This window comes from Oncorhynchus tshawytscha, linkage group LG23 (genome assembly GCF_018296145.1).
Source record: "Oncorhynchus tshawytscha isolate Ot180627B linkage group LG23, Otsh_v2.0, whole genome shotgun sequence".
Taxonomy (NCBI): domain Eukaryota; kingdom Metazoa; phylum Chordata; class Actinopteri; order Salmoniformes; family Salmonidae; genus Oncorhynchus; species Oncorhynchus tshawytscha.
In genome coordinates this window covers 27,246,918-27,270,210 of record NC_056451.1, presented here as the reverse complement: position 1 = coordinate 27,270,210, position 23,293 = coordinate 27,246,918, and the positions used below count along the sequence as shown (strand labels likewise).

The window sequence follows — 23,293 nt, the reverse complement described above, 5'->3', positions numbered from 1 at the left end:
AGTAGGTGTTCTAAAACTTTTGACCGGTAGTGTATGTATATATATATGTATATATGTATATATATATATATATACACACCTTATTATTATCTGTCTCCCCCTTTCCATTGCTCTCTTTCTTCTCTCTCTCCTCTCTATCTTCTTCTCTCTCTCTCCTCTCTATCTTCTCTCTCTCTCTTCTTCTCACTCTTCTTCTCTCTCTCCTCACTATCTTCTCTCTCTCTCTCCTCACTATCTTCTTCTCTCCTCTCCTCACTATCTTCTTCTCTCCTCTCCTCTCCTCTCCTCTCTATCTTCTTCTCTCTCTCTCCTCTCTATCTTCTTCGCTCTCCTCTATTTCTTCCCATCTCTCCTTCTCTCTTTTTACCCTCTCTCTCCTTCACTCTTTCTTTCTCTCTCCTCTCCCTCTTCTCTCTTTTGTTCTCTCGCCCTCTCTCTCCTTCTTCCAGTCACACAGCTGTCACCAACAGCTGGAAAGTTTAAAAAGACACTCTACTCATCTGGACAGAGTCAAGTGAACATACATACTCACACACATACGCACGTACACCACCAGTTTAAAAAAAGAACCGTGACTGTTTATGTCAATGAGAGAATGTGTGGAAAATACGTTCAAAAGGTTCACACAATGGATTGTGGGTGCTTCAGTGTGTGTGTGTGTGTGTGTGTGTGTGTGTGTGTGTGTGTGTGTGTGTGCGCGTGTATTTGTGTGTCTGTGTGTGCAGGCGGGCGTGCGAATGTGTGTGTGTCTACAGTACAGTGCGTATTCATGTGTTAAAAACCCTTGAGGATGTGCATAAAATGCGATTAGTAATGGCTGTAAATATTTCTGCTTGACATAAACACACTAGACCAGTGTGTGTGTGTGTGTGTGTGTGTGTGTGTGTGTGTGTGTGTGTGTGTGTGTGTGTGTGTGTGTGTGTGTGTAAACAGTGAATAGACCACCCTGAGAGGCTGTTTGTGTTAGGCGGACAAGGTCAAGAGGTGAGGGAAAACAGTAAAGAAAAGTGATTGGAGGAGAAGAGCCTAATGAATAGATGGAGGCTAGAGAAACAGTCAGAAAGAGAAAGTGTGTGTTGTCATGTATGTGTTATTGTCTAGGCACTGCAGGCAGGAGTTACATGGTTCTCTTCTTATAGCGTTTAGTGTGTGTGAAACAGAGGGAGGCTAAGTGACTGAATAGGGAGTGAGGGAGGGGGAGGGAGCACAGAAATTCAATGTGTAGAATGTGTGTGTACTACTGTGTTTTATGAGCAGCAGAGAGGGTCTGTGGAATTGTAAGGGAATGCATCTTTTTTTCCTTTTAACTGTATGTGTGTGAGTGTGTATGTATGTTTGTGTGTGAGTGTGTATGTGTGTATGTGTGTTTGTGTGTGTGTGTGTGAGTGTGTATGTGTGTATGTGTGTTTGCCTGCGTGCTTGTGTAGGCAGGGTTATACGTTTCTCTATATCTACATTGCTTGGGAGAGTCTGACTACGGGGGTGAATGAATAGATGGAAAAGGGAGGGGTAAAGTGACAGGGGGAGGAGAGAAAGAGAGTGAGAGTTTTGTGACAGTATTGAAACTGGAGAAAGAGGAGAAAGAGAAGCAATGGGGAAATGAAAGAAGAAGGCTGTAATAAATCAACTGTTATAGACGTCAGAAACATGGAACAGAAACATTCCTAGAATAACACAGAACTTCAGTGAACTACGGAATCTTCTCACAACAAGTCCACAGTGGCAAGAAAAGTATGTGAACCCTTTGGAGTGACCTGCATTTCTGCATCAATTGGTCATCAAATTTGATCGGATCTTCATCTAGGTCACAACAATAGACAAACAGTTTCATCAAAACAATAGTCTGCTTAAACTAATAACACAAATTATTGTATTGTTCTTGTCTGTATTGAATACATAATTTAAACACTCACAGTGTAGGTGGGAAAAAGTATGTGAACCCCTAGGCTAATGACTTCTCCAGCTAATTGGAGTCAGGACTCAGCTAACCTGGAGTCCAATCAATGAGACGAGATTGGAGATTTTGGTTAGAGCTTCCTTTCCCTATAAAACAACACTTGTAAAATTTGAGTTTTCTATTCATAAGAAGCATTGGCTGATGTAAACCATGCCTCGAACAAAAGAGATCTCAGAAGACCTAAGATGAAGAATTGTTAACTTGCATAAAGCTGGAAAGGGTTACAAAAGTATCTCTAAAAGCCTTGATGTTCATCAGTCCATGGTAAGACAAATTGTCTATAAATGGAGAAAGTTCAGCACTGTTGCTACTCTCCCTAGGAGTGGCCGTCCTGCAAGGATAACTGCAAGAGCACAGTGCAGAATGCTCAATGAGGTTACGAAGGATCCTAGAGTGTCAGCTAAAGACTTACAGAAATCTCTGGAACATGCTAACATCTCTGTTGACGAGTCTACGATACGTAAAACACTAAACAAGAATGGTGTTCATGGTAGGACACCATGGAAGAAGCCACTGCTGCCCCAAAAAAATATTGCTGCACGTCTGAATTTCGCAAAAGAGCATCTGGATGTTTTACAGCGCTACTGGCAAATTATTCTGTGGAGAGATGAAACTAAAGTTGAGTTGTTTGGAAGGAAGGAACACACAACACTATGTGTGGAGAAAAAAGGCACAGCACACAAACATCAAAACCTCATCCCAACGGTAAAGTATGGTGGAGGGAGCATCATGGTTTGGGGCTGCTTTGCTGGCTGCTTCAGGGCCTGGACAGCTTGCTATCATCGACGGAAAAATGAATCCCCAAGTTTATCAAGACATTTTGCAGGAGAATGTCCGCCAATTGAAGCTCAACCCGCTTGAGATGCTGTGGCATGACCTCAAGAGAGCAGTTCACACCAGACATCCCAAGAATATTGCTGAACTGAAACAGTTTTGTAAAGAGGGATGGCCCAAAATTCCTCCTGACCGTTGTGCAGGTCTGATCCGCAACCACAGAAAACATTTCGTTGAGGTTATTGCTGCCAAAGGAGGGTCAAACAGTTATTAAATCCAAGGGTTCACATACTTTCCCCACCCTGCACTGTGAATGTTTACACAGTGTGTTCAATAAAGACATGAAAACATATAGTTGTTTGTGTGTTATTAGTTTAAGCAGACTGTGTTTGTCTATTGTTGTGACCTGAAGATCAGATCAAATGATTTATGACCAATTTATGCAGAAATCCAGGTATTTCCAAAGGGTTCACATACTTCTATAGACTGGTGGAAGATTCAAGTCACTGTAGTTCTATAGACTGGTGGAAGATTCAAGTCACTGTAGTTCTATAGACTGGTGAAAGATACAAGTCACTGTAGTTCTATAGACTGGTGAAAGATACAAGTCACTGTAGTTCTATAGACTGGTGAAAGATTCAAGTCACTGTAGTTCTATAGACTGGTGAAAGATACAAGTCACTGTAGTTCTATAGACTGGTGGAAGATTCAAGTCACTGTAGTTCTATAGACTGGTGGAAGATTCAAGTCACTGTAGTTCTATAGACTGGTGGAAGATTCAAGTCACTGTAGTTCTATAGACTGGTGGAAGATTCAAGTCACTGTAGTTCTATAGACTGGTGGAAGATACAAGTCACTGTAGTTCTATAGACTGGTGGAAGATACAAGTCACTGTAGTTCTATAGACTGGTGGAAGATACAAGTCACTGTAGTTCTATAGACTGGTGGAAGATACAAGTCACTGTAGTTCTATAGACTGGTGGAAGATACAAGTCACTGTAGTTCTATAGACTGGTGGAAGATTCAAGTCACTGTAGTTCTATAGACTGGTGGAAGATTCAAGTCACTGTAGTTCTATAGACTGGTGGAAGATACAAGTCACTGTAGTTCTATAGACTGGTGGAAGATACAAGTCACTGTAGTTCTATAGACTGTGAAAGATACAAGTCACTGTAGTTCTATAGACTGGTGGAAGATACAAGTCACTGTAGTTCTATAGACTGTGAAAGATACAAGTCACTGTAGTTCTATAGAGTGGTGAAAGATACAAATCACTGTAGATCTATAGAGTGGTGAAAGATATAAGTCACTGTAGTTCTATAGACTGGTGAAAGATACAAGTCACCGTAGTTCTATAGAGTGGTGAAAGATTCAAGTCACTGTAGTTCTATAGACTGGTGGAAGATTCAAGTCACTGTAGTTCTATAGACTGGTGGAAGATTCAAGTCACTGTAGTTCTATAGACTGGTGGAAGATTCAAGTCACTGTAGTTCTATAGACTGGTGGAAGATTCAAGTCACTGTAGTTCTATAGACTGGTGGAAGATTCAAGTCACTGTAGTTCTATAGACTGGTGGAAGATTCAAGTCACTGTAGTTCTATAGACTGGTGGAAGATTCAAGTCACTGTAGTTCTATAGACTGGTGGAAGATTCAAGTCACTGTAGTTCTATAGAGTGGTGAAAGATGGTGAAAGATACAAGTCACTGTAGTTCTATAGAGTGGTGAAAGATACAAGTCACTGTAGTTCTATAGACTGGTGAAAGATACAAGTCACTGTAGTTCTATAGAGTGGTGAAAGATACAAATCACTGTAGATCTATAGACTGGTGAAAGATATAAGTCACTGTAGTTCTATAGACTGGTGAAAGATACAAGTCACTGTAGTTCTATAGACTGGTGAAAGATACAAGTCACTGTAGTTCTATAGACTGGTGAAAGATACAAGTCACTGTAGTTCTATAGACTGGTGAAAGATACAAGTCACTGTAGTTCTATAGACTGGTGAAAGATACAAGTCACTGTAGTTCTATAGACTGGTGAAAGATACAAGTCACTGTAGTTCTATAGACTGGTGAAAGATACAAGTCACTGTAGTTCTATAGACTGGTGAAAGATACAAGTCACTGTAGTTCTATAGACTGTGAAAGATACAAGTCACTGTAGTTCCATAGAGTGGTGAAAGATGGTGAAAGATACAAGTCACTGTAGTTCTATAGAGTGGTGAAAGATACAAGTCACTGTAGTTCCATAGAGTGGTGAAAGATACAAGTCACTGTAGTTCTATAGACTGGTGAAAGATACAAGTCACTGTAGTTCTATAGACTGGTGAAAGATACAAGTCACTGTAGTTCTATAGACTGGTGAAAGATACAAGTCACTGTAGTTCTATAGAGTGGTGAAAGATACAAGTCACTGTAGTTCTATAGACTGGTGAAAGATACAAGTCACTGTAGTTCTATAGACTGGTGAAAGATACAAGTCACTGTAGTTCTATAGACTGGTGGAAGATACAAGTCACTGTAGTTCTATAGACTGTGAAAGATACAAGTCACTGTAGTTCTATAGACTGGTGGAAGATACAAGTCACTGTAGTTCTATAGACTGTGAAAGATACAAGTCACTGTAGTTCTATAGACTGGTGGAAGATACAAGTCACTGTAGTTCTATAGACTGTGAAAGATACAAGTCACTGTAGTTCCATAGAGTGGTGAAAGATGGTGAAAGATACATGTCACTGTAGTTCTATAGAGTGGTGAAAGATACAAGTCACTGTAGTTCTATAGACTGGTGAAAGATACAAGTCACTGTAGTTCTATAGACTGGTGAAAGATACAAGTCACTGTAGTTCTATAGACTGGTGAAAGATACAAGTCACTGTAGTTCTATAGAGTGGTGAAAGATACAAGTCACTGTAGTTCCATAGAGTGGTGAAAGATGGTGAAAGATACAAGTCACTGTAGTTCCATAGAGTGGTGAAAGATGGTGAAAGATACAAGTCACTGTAGTTCTATAGAGTGGTGAAAGATACAAGTCACTGTAGTTCTATAGAGTGGTGAAAGATACAAGTCACTGTAGTTCTATAGAGTGGTGAAAGATACAAGTCACTGTAGTTCTATAGAGTGGTGAAAGATACAAGTCACTGTAGTTCTATAGACTGGTGAAAGATACAAGTCACTGTAGTTCTATAGAGTGGTGAAAGATACAAGTCACTGTAGTTCTATAGAGTGGTGAAAGATACAAGTCACTGTAGTTCTATAGACTGGTAAAAGATACAAGTCACTGTAGTTCTATAGACTGGTGAAAGATACAAGTCACTGTAGTTCTATAGACTGGTGAAAGACAGAGAGAGTGAAGACCAATATAGTAGAGCAGTTAAAGTCTGAGGTATGTTTTATTACTGGGGGAGGAGAAAGGGGGAGAAGGAGTGAGAAGGGTAAAGGGGAGAGAGTAATAGCTACTGAATAGACCTGTGAGAGAGCCATAGAATATTGTTGTAGGCCAGTGAAAGTTATAGGTGTGCTGTGCTTTAGAGCTGGGTAAAGGGGGAGGATAGGGGGAGGATAGGAGGGTCTGTAGTGAATAGGTAGAAGAAAGAGAGAATGAAAGAGAGAGTGGATGCATGGCAGTAGCTGTGTGAGCAAATGAAAGACAGGGGGAGTAATTTACAGTAAGCTAAGTTACAGGAGGGGAGGAGGGGGTTACAGGTGTGTTTTACTGGAGGGGAGGAAGGAGTTACAGGTGTGTTTTACCGGAGGGGAGGAGGGAGTTACAGGTGTGTTTTACTGGAGGGAAGGAAGGAGTTACAGGTGTGTTTTACTGGAGGGGAGGAAGGAGTTACAGGTGTGTTTTACTGGAGGGGAGGAAGGAGTTACAGGTGTGTTTTACTGGAGGGGAGGAGGGAGTTACAGGTGTGTTTTACTGGAGGGGAGGAGGGAGTTACAGGTGTGTTTTACTGGAGGGGAGGAGGGAGTTACAGGTGTGTTTTACTGGAGGGGAGGAGGGTGTGTTTTACTGGAGGGGAGGAGGGAGTTACAGGTGTGTTTTACTGGAGGGGAGGAAGGAGTTACAGGTGTGTTTTACTGGAGGGGAGGAGCGGAGTTACAGGTGAGTTTTACTGGAGGGGAGGAGGGAGTTATAGGTGTGTTTTACTGGCGGGGAGGAGGGGGTTACAGGTGTGTTTTACCTTGAGGGGAGGAGGGAGTTGCAGGTGAGTTTTACTGGAGGGGAGGAGGGTGTGTTTTACTGGAGGGAAGGAGGGAGTTACTGGTGAGTTTTACTGGAAGGGAGGAGGGAGTTACAGGTGTGTTTTACTGGAGGGGAGGAGGGAGTTACAGGTGTGTTTTACTGGAGGGGAGGAGGGAGTTACAGGTGTGTTTTACTGGAGGGGAGGAGGGAGTTACAGGTGTGTTTTACTGGAGGGGAGGAGCGGAGTTACAGGTAGGTTTTACTGGAGGGGAGGAGGGAGTTACAGGTTTGTTTTACTGGAGGGGAGGAGGGAGTTACAGGTGTGTTTTACTGGAGGGTAGGAGGGAGTTACAGGTGTGTTTTACTGGAGGGGACGAGCGGAGTTACAGGTGTGTTTTACTGGAGGGGACGAGCGGAGTTACAGGTGTGTTTTACTGGAGGGGAGGAGGGGGTTACAGGTGTGTTTTACTGGAGGGGAGGAGGGAGTTACAGGTGTGTTTTACTGGAGGGGAGGAGGGAGTTACAGGTGTGTTTTACTGGAGGGGAGGAGGGAGTTACAAGTTTTTTTTTTTTTTTTTTACTGGAGGGGAGGAGGGAGTTACAGGTGTGTTTTACTGGAGGGGAGGAGGGAGTTACAGGTGTGTTTTACTGGAATGGAGGAGCAGATTTACAGGTGTGTTTTACTGGAGGGGAGGAGGGAGTTACAGGTGTGTTTTACTGGAGTGGAGGAGCAGAGTTACAGGTGTGTTTTACTGGAGGGGAGGAGGGTGTTACAGGTGAGTTTTACTGGAGCGGAGGAGGGGAGAAGGAGAGAGGAGGGGAAAGGAGGGGGAGAAAGAGGGATGAGGGTAGAGATGGGCAGGGGGAGAAGGAGGGAGGAGGGGAGAGGAGGGAGGGGATGGGTGAGAAATAGGGAGGAGGGGAGTCGAGGGGGGAGAAGGAGAAGGAGGGGAGGGTCTGTCTGTCTGTAATGAATAGGGCCATTAGTGAGAGGGGAATCAACCAGGGTCTCCCTCCCCAAGGCCCAGGGTCATTGTACTACTGAGCTCTACTCTTACTGCCACACCAGTGGAGGCTGCTGAGGGGAGGACGGCTCATAGGAATGGCTGGAATGGAGTCAATGGAATAGAATGGTACTATTCCATTGACTATATTCTAGCCATTACTATGAGCCGTCCTCCCTTCAACATCCTCCGCTGTGCCACACAGTACAGAGGACAGAGAGGATGCCCACACTGACAGACCAATCAACTGCACTTCTACAAACACAGACAGAAAAACAATACTGGAATGCCCATAAACAGCAAAACACAGAAGTTCTGTAAACACACAAACGCTAAGTCTTGATCACACAGAACATTCCACTGTGAAAGCTGTTGTTGACCACACAAACACACACACCCTCCTGGGTGTGCCCTAGTTAACTCCTTAGGGGAACAGACATTCTTGGGAACCTTCCTCTGCAGCTGTTTCCACACAGATCATCTAGGTGACGGAACAGGGATTGCCCACCTGGGAATGGCCCCTAGTCCTCTCAGCCTGTCCAGGGCCTCACATCACTAAACAGCTGTACATATCAACTCAAGAACACACAGAAACAGACAAAGATACACACAAACAACTCACACACTTCCAGGTGGGATTATGTGTAATCTGTTGGTCAGCTTCCTAACTGAACAACAGTTCAGACTTGTATTCTGACCTGGCTAATGATAAAGCATGTTTTCCAGCCTGTAGCATTGACCTATAACCCTGAGATATGGACATGGATGTAGACTCCAACGACACCACAGTCAGTCAGTCTCCAGCCATAGGAGTCTCCAGCCATGTCTCAGAGTTAGCCTTGACCCAGGAGGAAGCCGAGCCTCCATGTGATAAACACTACAATAGACTCTCATACATCACTGCACAGGAAGCCAGCTGTCTGTCTGTCCACCACCTCCCAAGATGGACGACCCACGTTATCAGGTCATCACATTGAAACAGATGTACACTGAGACATACTCATTGGGTCTGTTCACTAGAAGGATAGAGTCAAATGAGAAATGAACATGTTCTACTTCTCTGAACACTTCATAAACACACACAGGAGTTTGGATGCAGCACTGGGTCACAAGGACACCGCTGCCCCTGGAGCTATTTGGAAGGGACCCCGAAGAAAACAAACTTAGTCAGTATGGATAGCATGGCTGATAATAATTACACACACACTCCACTTGACAAAGTGTGTGTGTGTGTGTCCTACCCAACACATCTGGGTCTGTTCGGGACTTCATAACGACTCTAAACAATAATAATTTTGTCATTGCTGAACTTTTCAGAGAACAATACTGCCGTTATCTTAGCCAATACTTTGGGAGAGAGGGCAGGATACGTCTCTCTCAACATCCATCAGCGGTCTAAGGCACTGCATCGCAGTGCTAGAGGCGTCACTACAGACCCGGCTTCGATCACAGGCTGTGACGCAGCCAGCCGCGACCGGGAAACTCATGAGGCAGTGCACAATTGGCCCATCATTTGGCCAGCTGGGATGTCCTTGTCCCATCGCGATCTAGCAACTCCTTGTGGCGGGCCGGGTGCCTGCAAGCTGACTCGTGTTGCCAGTTGTACAGTGATTCCTCCGACACATTGGTGCGGCTGCCTTCCGGGTTAAGCGAGCAGTGTGTCAAGAAGCAGTGCAGCATGGCAGGGTCGTGTTTCGTCGTGAAGTGTGATTCCTCACTCCAGAGAACACGTTTCCACTGCTTCAGAGTGCAATGGCGGCAAGCTTTATACCACACCAGAGGACGCTTGGCATTATGCATGGTGATCTTAGGCTTGTGTGCGGCTGCTTTGCCATGGAAACCCATTTCATTATGCTCCAGACGAACAGCTCTGACTTTGTTTCCAGAGGCAGTTTGGAACTCGGTAGTGAGTGTTGCAACCGAGGACAGATGATTTTTACGTGCTACGCGCTTCAGCACTCGGCAGTCCCGTTCTGTGAGCTTGTGTGGCCTACCACTTCGCGGCTGAGCCGTTGTTGCTCCTAGACATTTCCACTTTACAATAACAGCACTTACAGTTGACCGGGGCAACTCTAGCAGGGCTAAAATTTGACGAACTGACTTGTTGGCATCCTATGATGGTGCCACGTTGAAAGTCATGGAGCTCTTCAGTAAGCGCCATTCTACTGCCAATGTTTGTCTATGGAGATTGCATGGTGGTGTGCTTGATTTTATACACAACGGGTAATCCTGACATAGCAGCAGAATCCCCTAATTTGAAGGGGTGTCCACATACTTTCGTATATATAGTGTATATTAGATACAGTAGATAAGGCCTAGGTGCTTGTTGTGTGGAGGCATGCTCCCTTGACACTGAGTAAATATTGACTCTAGAGTAGATGTGGGAAATAGAGCAAGGGAAGAATGAAAGAGAGAGAAGACAGTCTTTCTTAATAGTTCCTTTCACTCAGAAGTCAGGTCAAAGTGTACTCCTCTCGTTTTTCTCTCCTTCAGTCGGTTTCTCTCCACATTCCACACTTTCCTCTCCTCTCTTTCTCTCTCATCCTAAAACCTCTGCTCTTCTTACACATGCACACACTCTCTCTTTCCGCTTGTGTACCTTTCCATGAATCCTTCTCTTCTTCCTCTGTCACATACTTCCCTTTCTCTTCCTGCTGTCTCTCTCTCTCCATCTATCTCTCTGTCTCTCTCTGTCTCTCTCTCTCTCCATCTATCTCTGTCTCTCCCTCTCCATGTATCTCTGTCTCTCTCTCTCTCCATCTATCTCTGTCTCTCTCCATCTCTCTCTCTCCATCTCTCTCTGTCTCTCTCCATGTATCTCTGTCTCTCTCCATGTATCTCTGTCTCTCTCTCCATCTATCTCTGTCTCTCCGTCTCTCTCTATCTCTCTTTGTATGTCTCTATCTCTCCGTCTCTCTCTATCTCTCTCTCTCCATCTATCTCTGTCTCTCCGTCTCTCTCTCTCCATCTATCTCTGTCTCTCTGTCTCTCCGTCTCTCTCTATCTCTGTCTCTCTCTCTCTCCATCTATCTCTGTCTCTCTATCTCTCTATCTCTTTGTATGTCTCTATCTCTCCATCTCTCTCAATTCAATTCAATTCAAGGGCTTTATTGGCATGGGAAACATGTGTTAACATTGCCAAAGCAAGTGAGGTAGATAATATATCAAGTGAAATAAGCAATACAAACAGTAAACATTACACATCTCTTTCTATCTCTCCATCTATCTGTCTCTCTATCTCTCTTTGTATGTCTCTATCTCTCCGCCTCTCTCTATCTCTCTCTCTCCATCTATCTCTGTCTCTATCTCTCCGTCTCTCTCTATCTCTGTCTCTCCATCTATCTCTGTCCCTATCTCTCTCTCCATCTATCTATCTCTCTTTGTATGTCTCTATCTCTCCGTCTCTCTCTATCTCTCTATCTCTGTCTCTCTCTCCATCTATCTCTGTCTCTATCTCTCTCTCTCCATCTATTGCTGTCTCTCTATCTCTCTTTGTATGTCTATCTCTCCGCCTCTCTCTATCTCTCTCTCTCTCCATCTATCTCTGTCTCTGTCTCTATCTCTCTGTCTCTCTCTCTCTCCAATTCAATTCAATTCAAGAGGCTTTATTGGCATGGGAAACATGTGTTAACATTGCCAAAGAAAGTGAGGTAGATAATATATAAAGTTAATATATATAGTGAAATAAACAATAAAAATTAACAGTAGACATCACACATACAGAAGTTTCAACACAATAAAGACAATCCAAATGTCATATTATATATATACAGTGTTTTAACAATGTACAAATGGTGAAAGGACAAGATAAAATAAATAAGCATAAATATGGGTTGTATTTACAAGGGTGTTTGTTCTTCACTGGTTGCCCTTTTCTCGTGGCAACAGGTCACAAATCTTGCTGCTTTGATGGCACACTGTGGAATTTCACCCAGTAGATATGGGAGTTTATCAAAATTGGATTTGTTTTCGAATTCTTTGTGGATCTGTGTAATCTGAGGGAAATATGTCTCTCTAATATGGTCATACATTGGGCAGGAGGTTAGGAAGTGCAGCTCAGTTTCCACCTCATTGTGTGGGCAGTGAGCACATAGCCTGTCTTCTCTTGAGAGCCATGTCTGCCTACAGCGGCCTTTCTCAATAGCAAGGCTATGCTCACTGAGTCTGTACATAGTCAAAGCTTTCCTTAATTTTGGATCAGTCACAGTGGTCAGGTATTCTGCCGCTGTGTACTCTCTGTGTAGGGCCAAATAGCATTCTAGTTTGCTCTGTTTTTTTGTTAATTCTTCCCAATGTGTCATAATTATCTTTTTGTTTTCTCATGATTTGGTTGGGTCTAATTGTGCTGCTGTCCTGGGGCTCTGTAGGGTGTGTTTGTGTTTGTGAACAGAGCCCCAGGACCAGCTTGCTTAGGGGACTCTTCTCCAGGTTCATCTCTCTGTAGGTGATGGCTTTGTTATGGAAGGTTTGGGAATCGCTTCCTTTTAGGTGGTTATAGAATTTAACAGCCCTTTTCTAGATTTTGATAATTAGTGGGTATCGGCCTAATTCTGCTCTGCATGCATTATTTGGTGTTCTACGTTGTACACGGAGGATATTTTTGCAGAATTCTGCGTGCAGTCTCAATTTGGTGTTTGTCCCATTTTGTGAAGTCTTGGTTGGTGAGCGGACCCCAGACCTCACAACCATAAAGGGCAATGGGCTCTATGACTGATTCAAGTATTTTTTGCCAAATCCTAATTGGTATGTTGAAATTTATGTTCCTTTTGATGGCATAGAATGCCCTTCTTGCCTTGTCTCTCAGATCGTTCACAGCTTTGTGGAAGTTACCTGTGGCGCTGATGTTTAGGCCATGGTATGTATAGTTTTTTGTGTGCTCTAGGGCAACAGTGTCTAGATGGAATTTGTATTTGTGGTCCTGGTGACTGGACCTTTTTTGGAACACCATTATTTTGGTCTTACTGAGATTTACTGTTGGGGCCCAGGTCTGACAGAATCTGTGCATAAGATCTAGGTGCTGCTGTAGGCCCTCCTTGGTTGGTGACAGAAGCACCAGATCATCAGCAAACAGCAGACATTTGACTTCGGATTCTAGTAGGGTGAGGCCAGGTGCTGCAGACTTTTCTAGTGCCCATGCCAATTCGTTGATATATATGTTGAAGAGGGTGGGGCTTAAGCTGCATCCCTGTCTCACCCCACGACCCTGTGTGAAGAAATGTGTGTGTTTTTTGCCAATTTTAACCGCACACTTGTTGTTTGTGTACATGGATTTTATAATGTCGTATGTTTTACCCCCAACACCACTTTCCATCAGTTTGTATAGCAGACCCTCATGCCAAATTGAGTCGAAGGCTTTTTTGAAATCAACAAAGCATGAGAAGACTTTGCTTTGTTTTGGTTTGTTTGGTTGTCAAATAGGGTGTGCAGGGTGAATACATGGTCTGTTGTAGGGTAATTTGGTAAAAAAGCCAATTTGACATTTGCTCAGTACATTGTTTTCATTGAGGAAATGTACGAGTCTGCTGTTAATGATAATGCAGAGGATTTTCCCAAGGTTACTGTTGACGCATATTCCACGGTAGTTATTGGGGTCAAATTTGTCTCCACTTTTGTGGATTGGGGTGATCAGTCCTTGGTTCCAAATATTGGGGAAGATACCAGAGCTAAGGATGATGTTAAAGAGTTTTAGTATAGCCAATTGGAATTTGTTGTCTGTATATTTGATCATTTCATTGAGGATACCATCAACACCACAGGCCTTTTTGGGTTGGAGGGTTTTTATTTTGTCCTGTAACTCATTCAATGTAATTGGAGAATCCAGTGGGTTCTAGTAGTCTTTAATTGTTGATTCTAAGATCTGTTTTTGATCATGTATATGTTTTTGCTCTTTATTCTTTGTTATAGAGCCAAAAAGATTGGAGAAGTGGTTTACCCATACATCTCCATTTTGGATAGATAATTCTTCGTGTTGTTGTTTGTTTAGTGTTTTCCAATTTTCCCAGAAGTGGTTAGAGTCTATGGATTATTCAATTACATTGAGCTGATTTCTGACATGCTGTTCCTTCTTTTTCCGTAGTGTATTTCTGTGTTGTTTTAGTGATTCACCATAGTGAAGGCGTAGACTCAGGTTTTCCGGGTCTCTATGTTTTTGGTTGGACAGGTTTCCCAATTTCTTTCTTAGATTTTTGCATTCTTCATCAAACTATTTGTCATTATTGTTAATTTTCTTCGGTTTTCTATTTGAGATTTTTAGATTTGATAGGGAAGCTGAGAGGTCAAATATACTGTTAAGATTTTCTACTGCCAAGTTTACACCTTCACTATTACAGTGGAACGTTTTACCCAGGAAATTGTTTAAAAGGGATTGAATTTGTTGTTGCCTAATTGTTTTTTGGTAGGTTTCCAAACTGCATTCCTTCCATCTATAGCATTTCTTACTGTTACTCAGTTCCTTTGGCTTTGATGCTTCATGATTGAGTATTGCTCTGTTTAAGTAGACTGTGATTTTGCTGTGGTCTGATAGGGGTGTCAGTGGGCTGACTGTGAACGCTCTGAGAGACTCTGGGTTGAGGTCAGTGATAAAGTAGTCTACAGTACTACTGCCAAGAGATGAGCTATAGGTGTACCTACCATAGGAGTCCCCTCGAAGCCTACCATTGACTATGTACATACCCAGCGTGCGACAGAGCTGCAGGAGTTGTGACCCGTTTTTGTTGGTTATGTTGTCATAGTTGTGCCTAGGGGGGCATATGTGGGAGGGAATGCTCCATCTATCTCTGTCTCTCTGTCTGTCTCTATCTCTCTTTGTATGTCTCTGTCTCTGTCTCTGTCTCTCTCTCTCACTCTCTCTCTGTATATATCAATGATGTTGCTCTTGCTGTGGGCGATTCCCTGATCCACCTCTACTCAGACGACACCATTCTATATACTTCTGGCCCTTCCTTGGACACTGTGCTATCTAACCTCCAAACGAGCTTCAATGCAATACAACACTCCTTCCGTGGCCTCCAACTGCTCTTAAACGCTAGTAAAACCAAATGCATGCTTTTCAACCGTTCACTGCCTGCACCTGCACGCCCGACTAGCATCACCACCCTGGATGGTTACGACCTAGAATATGTGGACATCTATAAGTACCTAGGTGTCTGGCTAGACTGTAAACTCTCCTTCCAGACTCATATCAAACATCTCCAATCTAAAATCAAATCTAGAGTCGGTTTTCTATTCCGCAACAAAGCCTCCTTCACTCACGCCGCCAAACTTACCCTAGTAAAACTGACTATCCTACCGATCCTCGACTTTGGCGATGTCATCTACAAAATAGCTTCCAATACTCTACTCAGCAAACTGTATGCAGTTTATCACAGTGCCATCTGTTTTGTTACTAAAGCACCTTATACCACCCACCACTGCGACCTGTATGCTCTAGTCGGCTGGCACTCGCTACATATTCGCCGCCAGACCCACTGGCTCCAGGTCATCTACAAGTCCATGCTAGGTAAAGCTCCGCCTTCTCTCAGTTCACTGGTCACGATGGCAACACCCACCCGTTTGCACGCGCTCCAGCAGGTGTATCTCACTGATCATCCCTAAAGCCAACACTTCATTTGGCCGCCTTTCCTTCCAGTTCTCTGCTGCCTGTGCCTGGAACGAATTGCAAAAATCGCTGAAGTTGGAGACTTTTATCTCCCTTACCAACTTTAAACATCTGCTATCTGAGCAGCTAACCAATCGCTGCAGCTGTACATAGTCCATCGGTAAATAGCCCACCCAATTTACCTACCTCATCCCCATACTGTTTTTATTTATTTACTTTTCTGCTCTTTTGCATACCAGTATCTCTACCTGTACATGACCATCTGATCATTTCACTCAAGTGTTAATCTGCTAAATTGTAATTATCTGCCTACCTCCTCATGCCTTTTGCACACAATGTATATAGACTATTTTTTTCTACTGTGTTATCGACTTGTTTATTGTTTACTCCATGTGTAACTCTGTGTTGTTGTCTGTTCACACTGCTTTGCTTTAGTCTTGGCCAGGTCACAGTTGTAAATGAGAACTTGTTCTCAACTAGCTACCTGGTTAAATAAATGTGAAATAAAAAAATAAAAAAATATCACTTTCTCTACCTCTGTGATCGCTCTATCTATCTATATATCTCTCTGTGAGTTCTTCATCTCTCTCTCTACCTCTATATCTATCTCTACCTCTCTGTGACCTCTCTTGCTCTCTCAGGTCTCTCTCCCTCTCCCGGTGTTTGCTATGCCCTTCTCTCCCCATCTCCCCTCCTCCCTCCCTCTGCATACAGATTCTATACACAATACCTTCTTTCACTACTACTTAAATGAGTCACTCCCCCCCTCCTCTACTTTTCTTCTCTCCCTCCTTCCTCTATCCCTCTCTCAGTTCCCCTATTGCTTCTATGCAACAGAGTAAACACATGTACACACACATGATCGGGCTTAAACATAGAATGTTGTGACACACATTCACATGGTACACCCACACAAATATGTAGCCTGGTGAGTGAACCATCACAGGACTGTTGTTAATGCCACTGGTACACATGGACAGCTGCCAACAGCTAAATGTGTTTAACACTAGTAGTATAACTGTGTGTGTGTGTGTGTGTGTGTGTGTGTGTGTGTGTGTGTGTGTGTGTGTGTGTGTGTGTGTGTGTGTGTGTGTGTGTGTGTGTGTGTGTGTGTGTGTGTGTGTGTGTGTGTGTGTGTGCGTGTTTCTCTGTGTGCGTGTGTGAGATCCAGACCAGCTCAGTATTATCATATCTCTCTACCTCAGATAAGATACCTCAGATAGCTTTGTCACTCAATGAGCCTCGGAGAGACCTCTGGCAGGCCAACCAAACACTAACCAGGGGTTCCCCCTCATAATACAATACACACACACACACAGCTCATCTCTGATAGTTAAAATCACGCAGGACAATCATGATTATGTCATATTGACTGTAGAATGAGATGTGGCTGAATCAGACAGTGATGTCATACATTCCAAGGTTTGTCCACACTAGGAGCCAGATGGACCTCCTCCCGGTAAATAGAACTCCATGGATTTGACTGGGACTGAGTGAAACAACATGAACCGTTGGCTCCAGGGAACACTTCCTGGTCTCTTTTATGACATTCTAGAGTCAAATCCCATCCAAAGATTGTTAACCCATCTGGTACTATGGGACTGTACCACACACTACAGATACAGGTCACAGCCATATCCCCCACCCCACCCCACACACACACCAACACACTACAGATACCGGTCACAGCCATATCCCCCACCCCACACACACACCAACACACTACAGATACAGGTCACAGCCATATCCCCCACCCCACACACACACCAACACACTACAGATACAGGTCACAGCCATATCCCCCACCCCACACACACACCAACACACTACAGATACAGGTCACAGCCATATCCCCCACCCCACACACACACCAACACACTACAGATACAGGTCACAGCCATATCCCCCACCCCCCACACACACACTACAGATACAGGTCACAGTCATATCCCCCACCCCACACACACACCAACACACTACAGATACAGGTCACAGTCATATCCCCCACCCCACACACACCAACACACTACAGATACAGGTCACAGTCATATCCCCCACCCCACCCCACACACACACCAACACACTACAGATACAGGTCACAGCCATATCCCCACCCCACACACCAACACACTACAGATACAGGTCACAGTCATATCCCCCACCCCCCACACACACCAACACACTACAGATACAGGTCACAGTCATATCCCCCACCCCACACACACCAACACACTACAGATACAGGTCACAGCCATATCCCCCACCCCACACACACACCAACACACTACAGATACAGGTCACAGTCATATCCCCCACCCCACACACACCAACACACTACAGATACAGGTCACAGTCATATCCCCCACCCCACCCCACACACACACACCAACACACTACAGATACAGGTCACAGCCATATCCCCACCCCACCCCACACACACCAACACACTACAGCTACTATAGAGAGAGTAATCCAGTCGATAACACTACAATCACAAGACCTGCAAGCCCACAAGGCCAGATCTGGCGTTACACACACACACATGCACACGCACATGACCCACACACACATGCGCCACACCTACACACACAGCATTGCTTGTATAAGCGTGAAGGATATTCCGATCATAACAGTAAAAGCCCAGAGGGTACAAGCAGCCAGACAGTTTCCATATGACTGCCCATACACAACTTACTACTGTACAGCCAGCCATCACTACCACAGATACTGTATCACTATGGCCATACAGGAACCAGCTCCTAGTTAATACGGGTGTTACTAACTCTACACTCATACAGGAACCACCACCTAGTTAACTACTGGTGTTACTAACTCTACACTCATACAGGAACCAGCTCCTAGTTAACTACTGGTGTTACTAACTCTACACTCATACAGGAACCATCTCCTAGTCAACTCTACACTCATACAGGAACCACCTCCTAGTTAACTACTGGTGTTACTAACTCTACACTCATACAGGAACCACCTCCTAGTTAATTACTGGTGTTACTAACTCTACACTCATACAGGAACCACCTCCTAGTTAATTACTGGTGTTACTAACTCTACACTCATACAGGAACCAGCTCCTAGTTAACTACTGGTGTTACTAACTCTACACTCATACAGGAACCACCTCCTAGTTAATTACTGGTGTTACTAACTCTACACTCATACAGGAACCACCTCCTAGTTAACTACTGGTGTTACTAACTCTACACTCATACAGGAACCACCTCCTAGTTAATTACTGGTGTTACTAACTCTACACTCATACAGGAACCACCTCCTAGTTAATTACTGGTGTTACTAACTCTACACTCATACAGGAACCACCTCCTAGTTAACTACTGGTGTTACTAACTCTACACTCATACAGGAACCAGCTCCTAGTTAACTACTGGTGTTACTAACTCTACACTCATACAGGAACCAGCTCCTAGTTAACTACTGGTGTTACTAACTCTACACTCATACAGGAACCAGCTCCTAGTTAACTACTGGTGTTACTAACTCTACACTCATACAGGAACCATCACCTAGTTAACTACTGGTATACTAACTCTACACTCATACAGGAACCAGCTCCTAGTTAACTACTGGTGTTACTAACTCTACACTCATACAGGAACCACCTCCTAGTTAACTAATGGTGTTACTAACTCTACACTCATACAGGAACCATCACCTAGTTAACTACTGGTATACTAACTCTACACTCATACAGGAACCAGCTCCTAGTTAACTACTGGTGTTACTAACTCTACACTCATACAGGAACCACCTCCTAGTTAACTACTGGTGTTACTAACTCTACACTCATACAGGAACCACCTCCTAGTTAACTACTGGTGTTACTAACTCTACACTCATACAGGAACCAGCTCCTAGTTAACTACTGGTGTTACTAACTCTACACTCATACAGGAACCACCTCCTAGTTAACTACTGGTGTTACTAACTCTACACTCATACAGGAACCACCTCCTAGTTAACTACTGGTGTTACTAACTCTACACTCATACAGGAACCATCACCTAGTTAACTACTGGTATACTAACTCTACACTCATACAGGAACCAGCTCCTAGTTAACTACTGGTGTTACTAACTCTACACTCATACAGGAACCACCTCCTAGTTAACTACTGGTATACTAACTCTACACTCATACAGGAACCACCTCCTAGTTAACTACTGGTGTTACTAACTCTACACTCATACAGGAACCATCACCTAGTTAACTACTGGTATACTAACTCTACACTCATACAGGAACCACCTCCTAGTTAACTACTGGTGTTACTAACTCTACACTCATACAGGAACCAGCTCCTAGTTAACTACTGGTATACTAACTCTACACTCATACAGGAACCATCTCCTAGTTAACTACTGGTATACTAACTCTACACTCATACAGGAACCAGCTCCTAGTTAACTACTGGTGTTACTAACTCTACACTCATACAGGAACCATCACCTAGTTAACTAATGGTGTTACTAACTCTACACTCATACAGGAACCAGCTCCTAGTTAATACTGGTGTTACTAACTCTACACTCATACAGGAACCAGCTCCTAGTTAACTACTGGTATACTAACTCTACACTCCAACCACTGAGGCATTTCAAGACCCAAGACATCTGCTCTTACCTGTGAGAAGCACCGACGATACTCATTCTCTGCTCCCGAACACCTGTAGTTCTGGGGGGGTAATCTCTGTCCCCCTGTCTCCCCCTCGGCCAGGGGATGGGGTGCTGCTGATGTTGCAGGGGGTAGATGTTGGGTTGGGGGGTCCAGGGTGAGGGGATTGGAGCTGAGGGTTGAACCCATAGGGGGACTCTCTCTCTGTGCTGGGAAGAGGAGTGGTGGAGAGGGGGGAGTAGGGGTGAGAGAGAGAGGGGGAGTGGGGGTGAGACAGAGGGGGGAGGGGAAGAGGGGTGCGTCTATCAATGATTCTGTCGTGGTTGGGCTGGAAGGGAGATGGCCTGTGTGAGTGAGGGAGTGTCGAGGGTACTCTCTCTCTTTCTCTCCCTCTCTCCCTCCCTCGCTCCGCAGCAGCTTGTCTCTGTCTGTCCGTCTGTCTGTGAGTGTCCGTGTCCCTCTGTACATTCCTTTCTGGTTTAGCTATGGTTGTCATTATTAATGCCTTAGCGACAGGTGACTCCGTACTCTCCCCCTCTCTCTTCCTTTCCTCTTCTCTCCTCTCATGCTCCCTCTCTCCCCTATTCAGTTTGTGGTTCTTGCCTCCCTCCCTCTCCTTCTCTCCCCTCCTCTTCTCTTCTCCTTCTCCAGATCTGTCCATTTGGTCAATGTTAACAACAGTTCCCTCCTGCCCCTCGGTCTCTAGTACCAGGGTTGCTATGGTAGCATTGCCGTGCTCAGTGTGGCGGGCCTGCCGGTTTTGCCGGTGTAATGGCAGAGAGAAGGGAACCCTGCCGTAACCAAACTGACCCGGACGGATAGAAGAGGACCTGAGAGAGAGAGAGGGGGGTTAGACAGGGAAATATTACACATGATGACAGAACTCTTATCTGCTCTTAAAATGATTGACATTCTCCACAACTGGAGCCAACAGCTTACAGCCTACAGAGAGTTAGAGGCAGAGCACAGGAGAGTGAGAGCCCTAAAGGAGTCTATCTGTATGGAGGTCATGATATTGAGCAGAACTAGTGGCTAATGGCACAGCAACTCACACTCCCATGACTCACATCAACCGAATGACTCAACTCATACTACTAACGCCTTAACGACAACGACTTAACATTTACATGACGTCTAAAACAACATTTACACAACATCTACAGTAAACAGTTTCCTTGCCAACACGACCATCCAATCATACTCACCTACTAGCAGGCAGGGCCCCCCTATTGGGCAACACTGACCTTCTGCTGCCACTTCCTCCCGCCCTCCCTGTTCCAGGATTGGTTGGCCGGCGGGCGGCCTGTGCTGGTTGGCTGTAGCTGGATGGGGGGGCAGGAAATGAGGGGGAGCGATAAACAGAACCTGGCTCCTGATTGGGTGATGAGAATTCCGGGCGATAGAGGGGAGACGTGGGATTGGAGGACTGCGCTGGCACAGCTCCTGCCCCTCCTCCTATAGGAGTGTCCCGATAGAGAGACAGTCCTGGGTTCTGATTGGATGATGGGAGTGAGGGGGGATAGAAGGGGTCTGGCTGTCTCTCTGTCCCTCCCCCACCTCCTCCCCCGTATTGGGATGGCTGGTTGCTAGAGTAACGAGGGGGGTAGAAGGGGTGGATGGCAGAGATGACAGAGCCATGGTTGGGACCCCCTGCCCTCCCTGGGAGGAACGATGAACCCCCCCAGATTGGAGGAGAGTGGGAGAGGGGTGGAGTTAGGGGACGGGGAGGGGCTTCACACTTTCTGGTTCTCTGTGACACGCCCACTCCACAACTCTGAGAACATCCTGACCACTCCTCCCAGGCAGACCACACCCCCTCCGGACTATTGTCCACCTGCCGAGATCTTCTGCCCGTCGCCTGGAACACGAACACACACACACACACACAAGAACACATCAGACATATGATAAACCAGCCAGGTCACCCGTGATACAAGTCAGTACTAGACATCCATCCATGTCTGAGGATGTTGGGAGATGATGTGGGAACCAGCCACTAGGGGCAACAGTGAGTGCTGTTACATTCAAGGGTGTTGCGGACAGGGATGGCGGATGGGCGTCTGCCTCTGATGCAATATTGCATGTTGAAATCCAGTGATAGAAAGTTGTTTTTGAAGTTTTTGTTTTAAGCCTATCCCAAACCTTAACCCTTACCTTAACCATTCAGAGTTCATGCCTAACCTTAAGATTTCTGAGTTCATTCCTAAACTTAACCCTAACCTTAAAAATGCAGAGTTAATGCCTAAAGAGGCACAAAATTGGTTACAGGAAAAACAAAAAGAATTGGAGGTACTTATAAGAACAAACAAGTGTAATGTTTTACAAGAATAAAGTGAATTGGATGGAAAATGGTGTAAAAAGCACAAGTGTTTTCTTGAATCTTTATCATAGAAATGTTACCAAAAATAATTTGCAGAAACTCGTTACAAATTATGGAGTCATCCATGATTCACCAAATTATATTTTGAAAGCTAAATATTTTAAGCATAATGTTTCCTCCATTTCCACTGAATGATGTTAACTGTAAAGATTTATTTCCTAATGTGATTTTCTGGATTTTTTTTCTTCTCATTTTGTCTGTCATAGTTGAAGTGTACCTATGATGAAAATTACAGGCCTCTCTCATCTTTTTAAGTGGGAGAACTTGCACAATTGGTGGCTGACTAAATACTTTTTTGCCCCACTGTATATCAGACCTTTTTTGATGTACTCAAAGATCCATTATTAGCATATTTTAAATTTGTAGACGTTCAGGTACTCAACAAGAAGGTCTGATTTCATTACTACTAAAACAGCACCCTGGTGGTAAGTATAAAGATCCAGTCCATTTATAAAACTGGAGGCACCAAAAATCCTGGCGAAATGCATAGCACATAGAATAAAAAGTTTTTACCAGATATTGTTCATCCTGGTCAGACAGGTTTGGACGATATATTGGAGATAATATACGACAATTGAACATTATGAAACAGCAAAGATACCAGGCCTGGTCTTCGTAGCAGATTTTGAAACGGCGTTTGATAAAGAACAACTAGAATGTATATATAAATGCCTGGATTACTTTATATTCTGTGAATCTCTTATACAATGGGTTAAAAGTTATGTACAGCAACCCCAGATGTAAA

The 23,293-nt window shown here is 44.2% G+C and overlaps 1 protein-coding gene across 3 annotated transcripts in view; it reads right to left on the bottom strand.

Moving 5' to 3' along the window:
* Window positions 1-23,293, bottom strand: part of LOC112247946 (thrombospondin type-1 domain-containing protein 4) — a 70,392-nt gene that overhangs the window by 39,534 nt on the left and 7,565 nt on the right. For 2 of the 3 annotated variants that reach the window (XM_042305097.1, XM_042305095.1), the window contains exons 3-4: window positions 21,374-22,026; window positions 20,178-20,998 (exon numbers count right to left, since the gene is read on the bottom strand). In XM_042305097.1, coding sequence (XP_042161031.1) covers window positions 20,178-20,636 — 459 coding nt within the window. In that variant the 5' untranslated portion in view covers window positions 20,637-20,998; window positions 21,374-22,026. The remainder of the gene's footprint in view (window positions 1-20,177; window positions 20,999-21,373; window positions 22,027-23,293) is intronic. The other variant, XM_042305096.1, reaches the window with a different exon arrangement.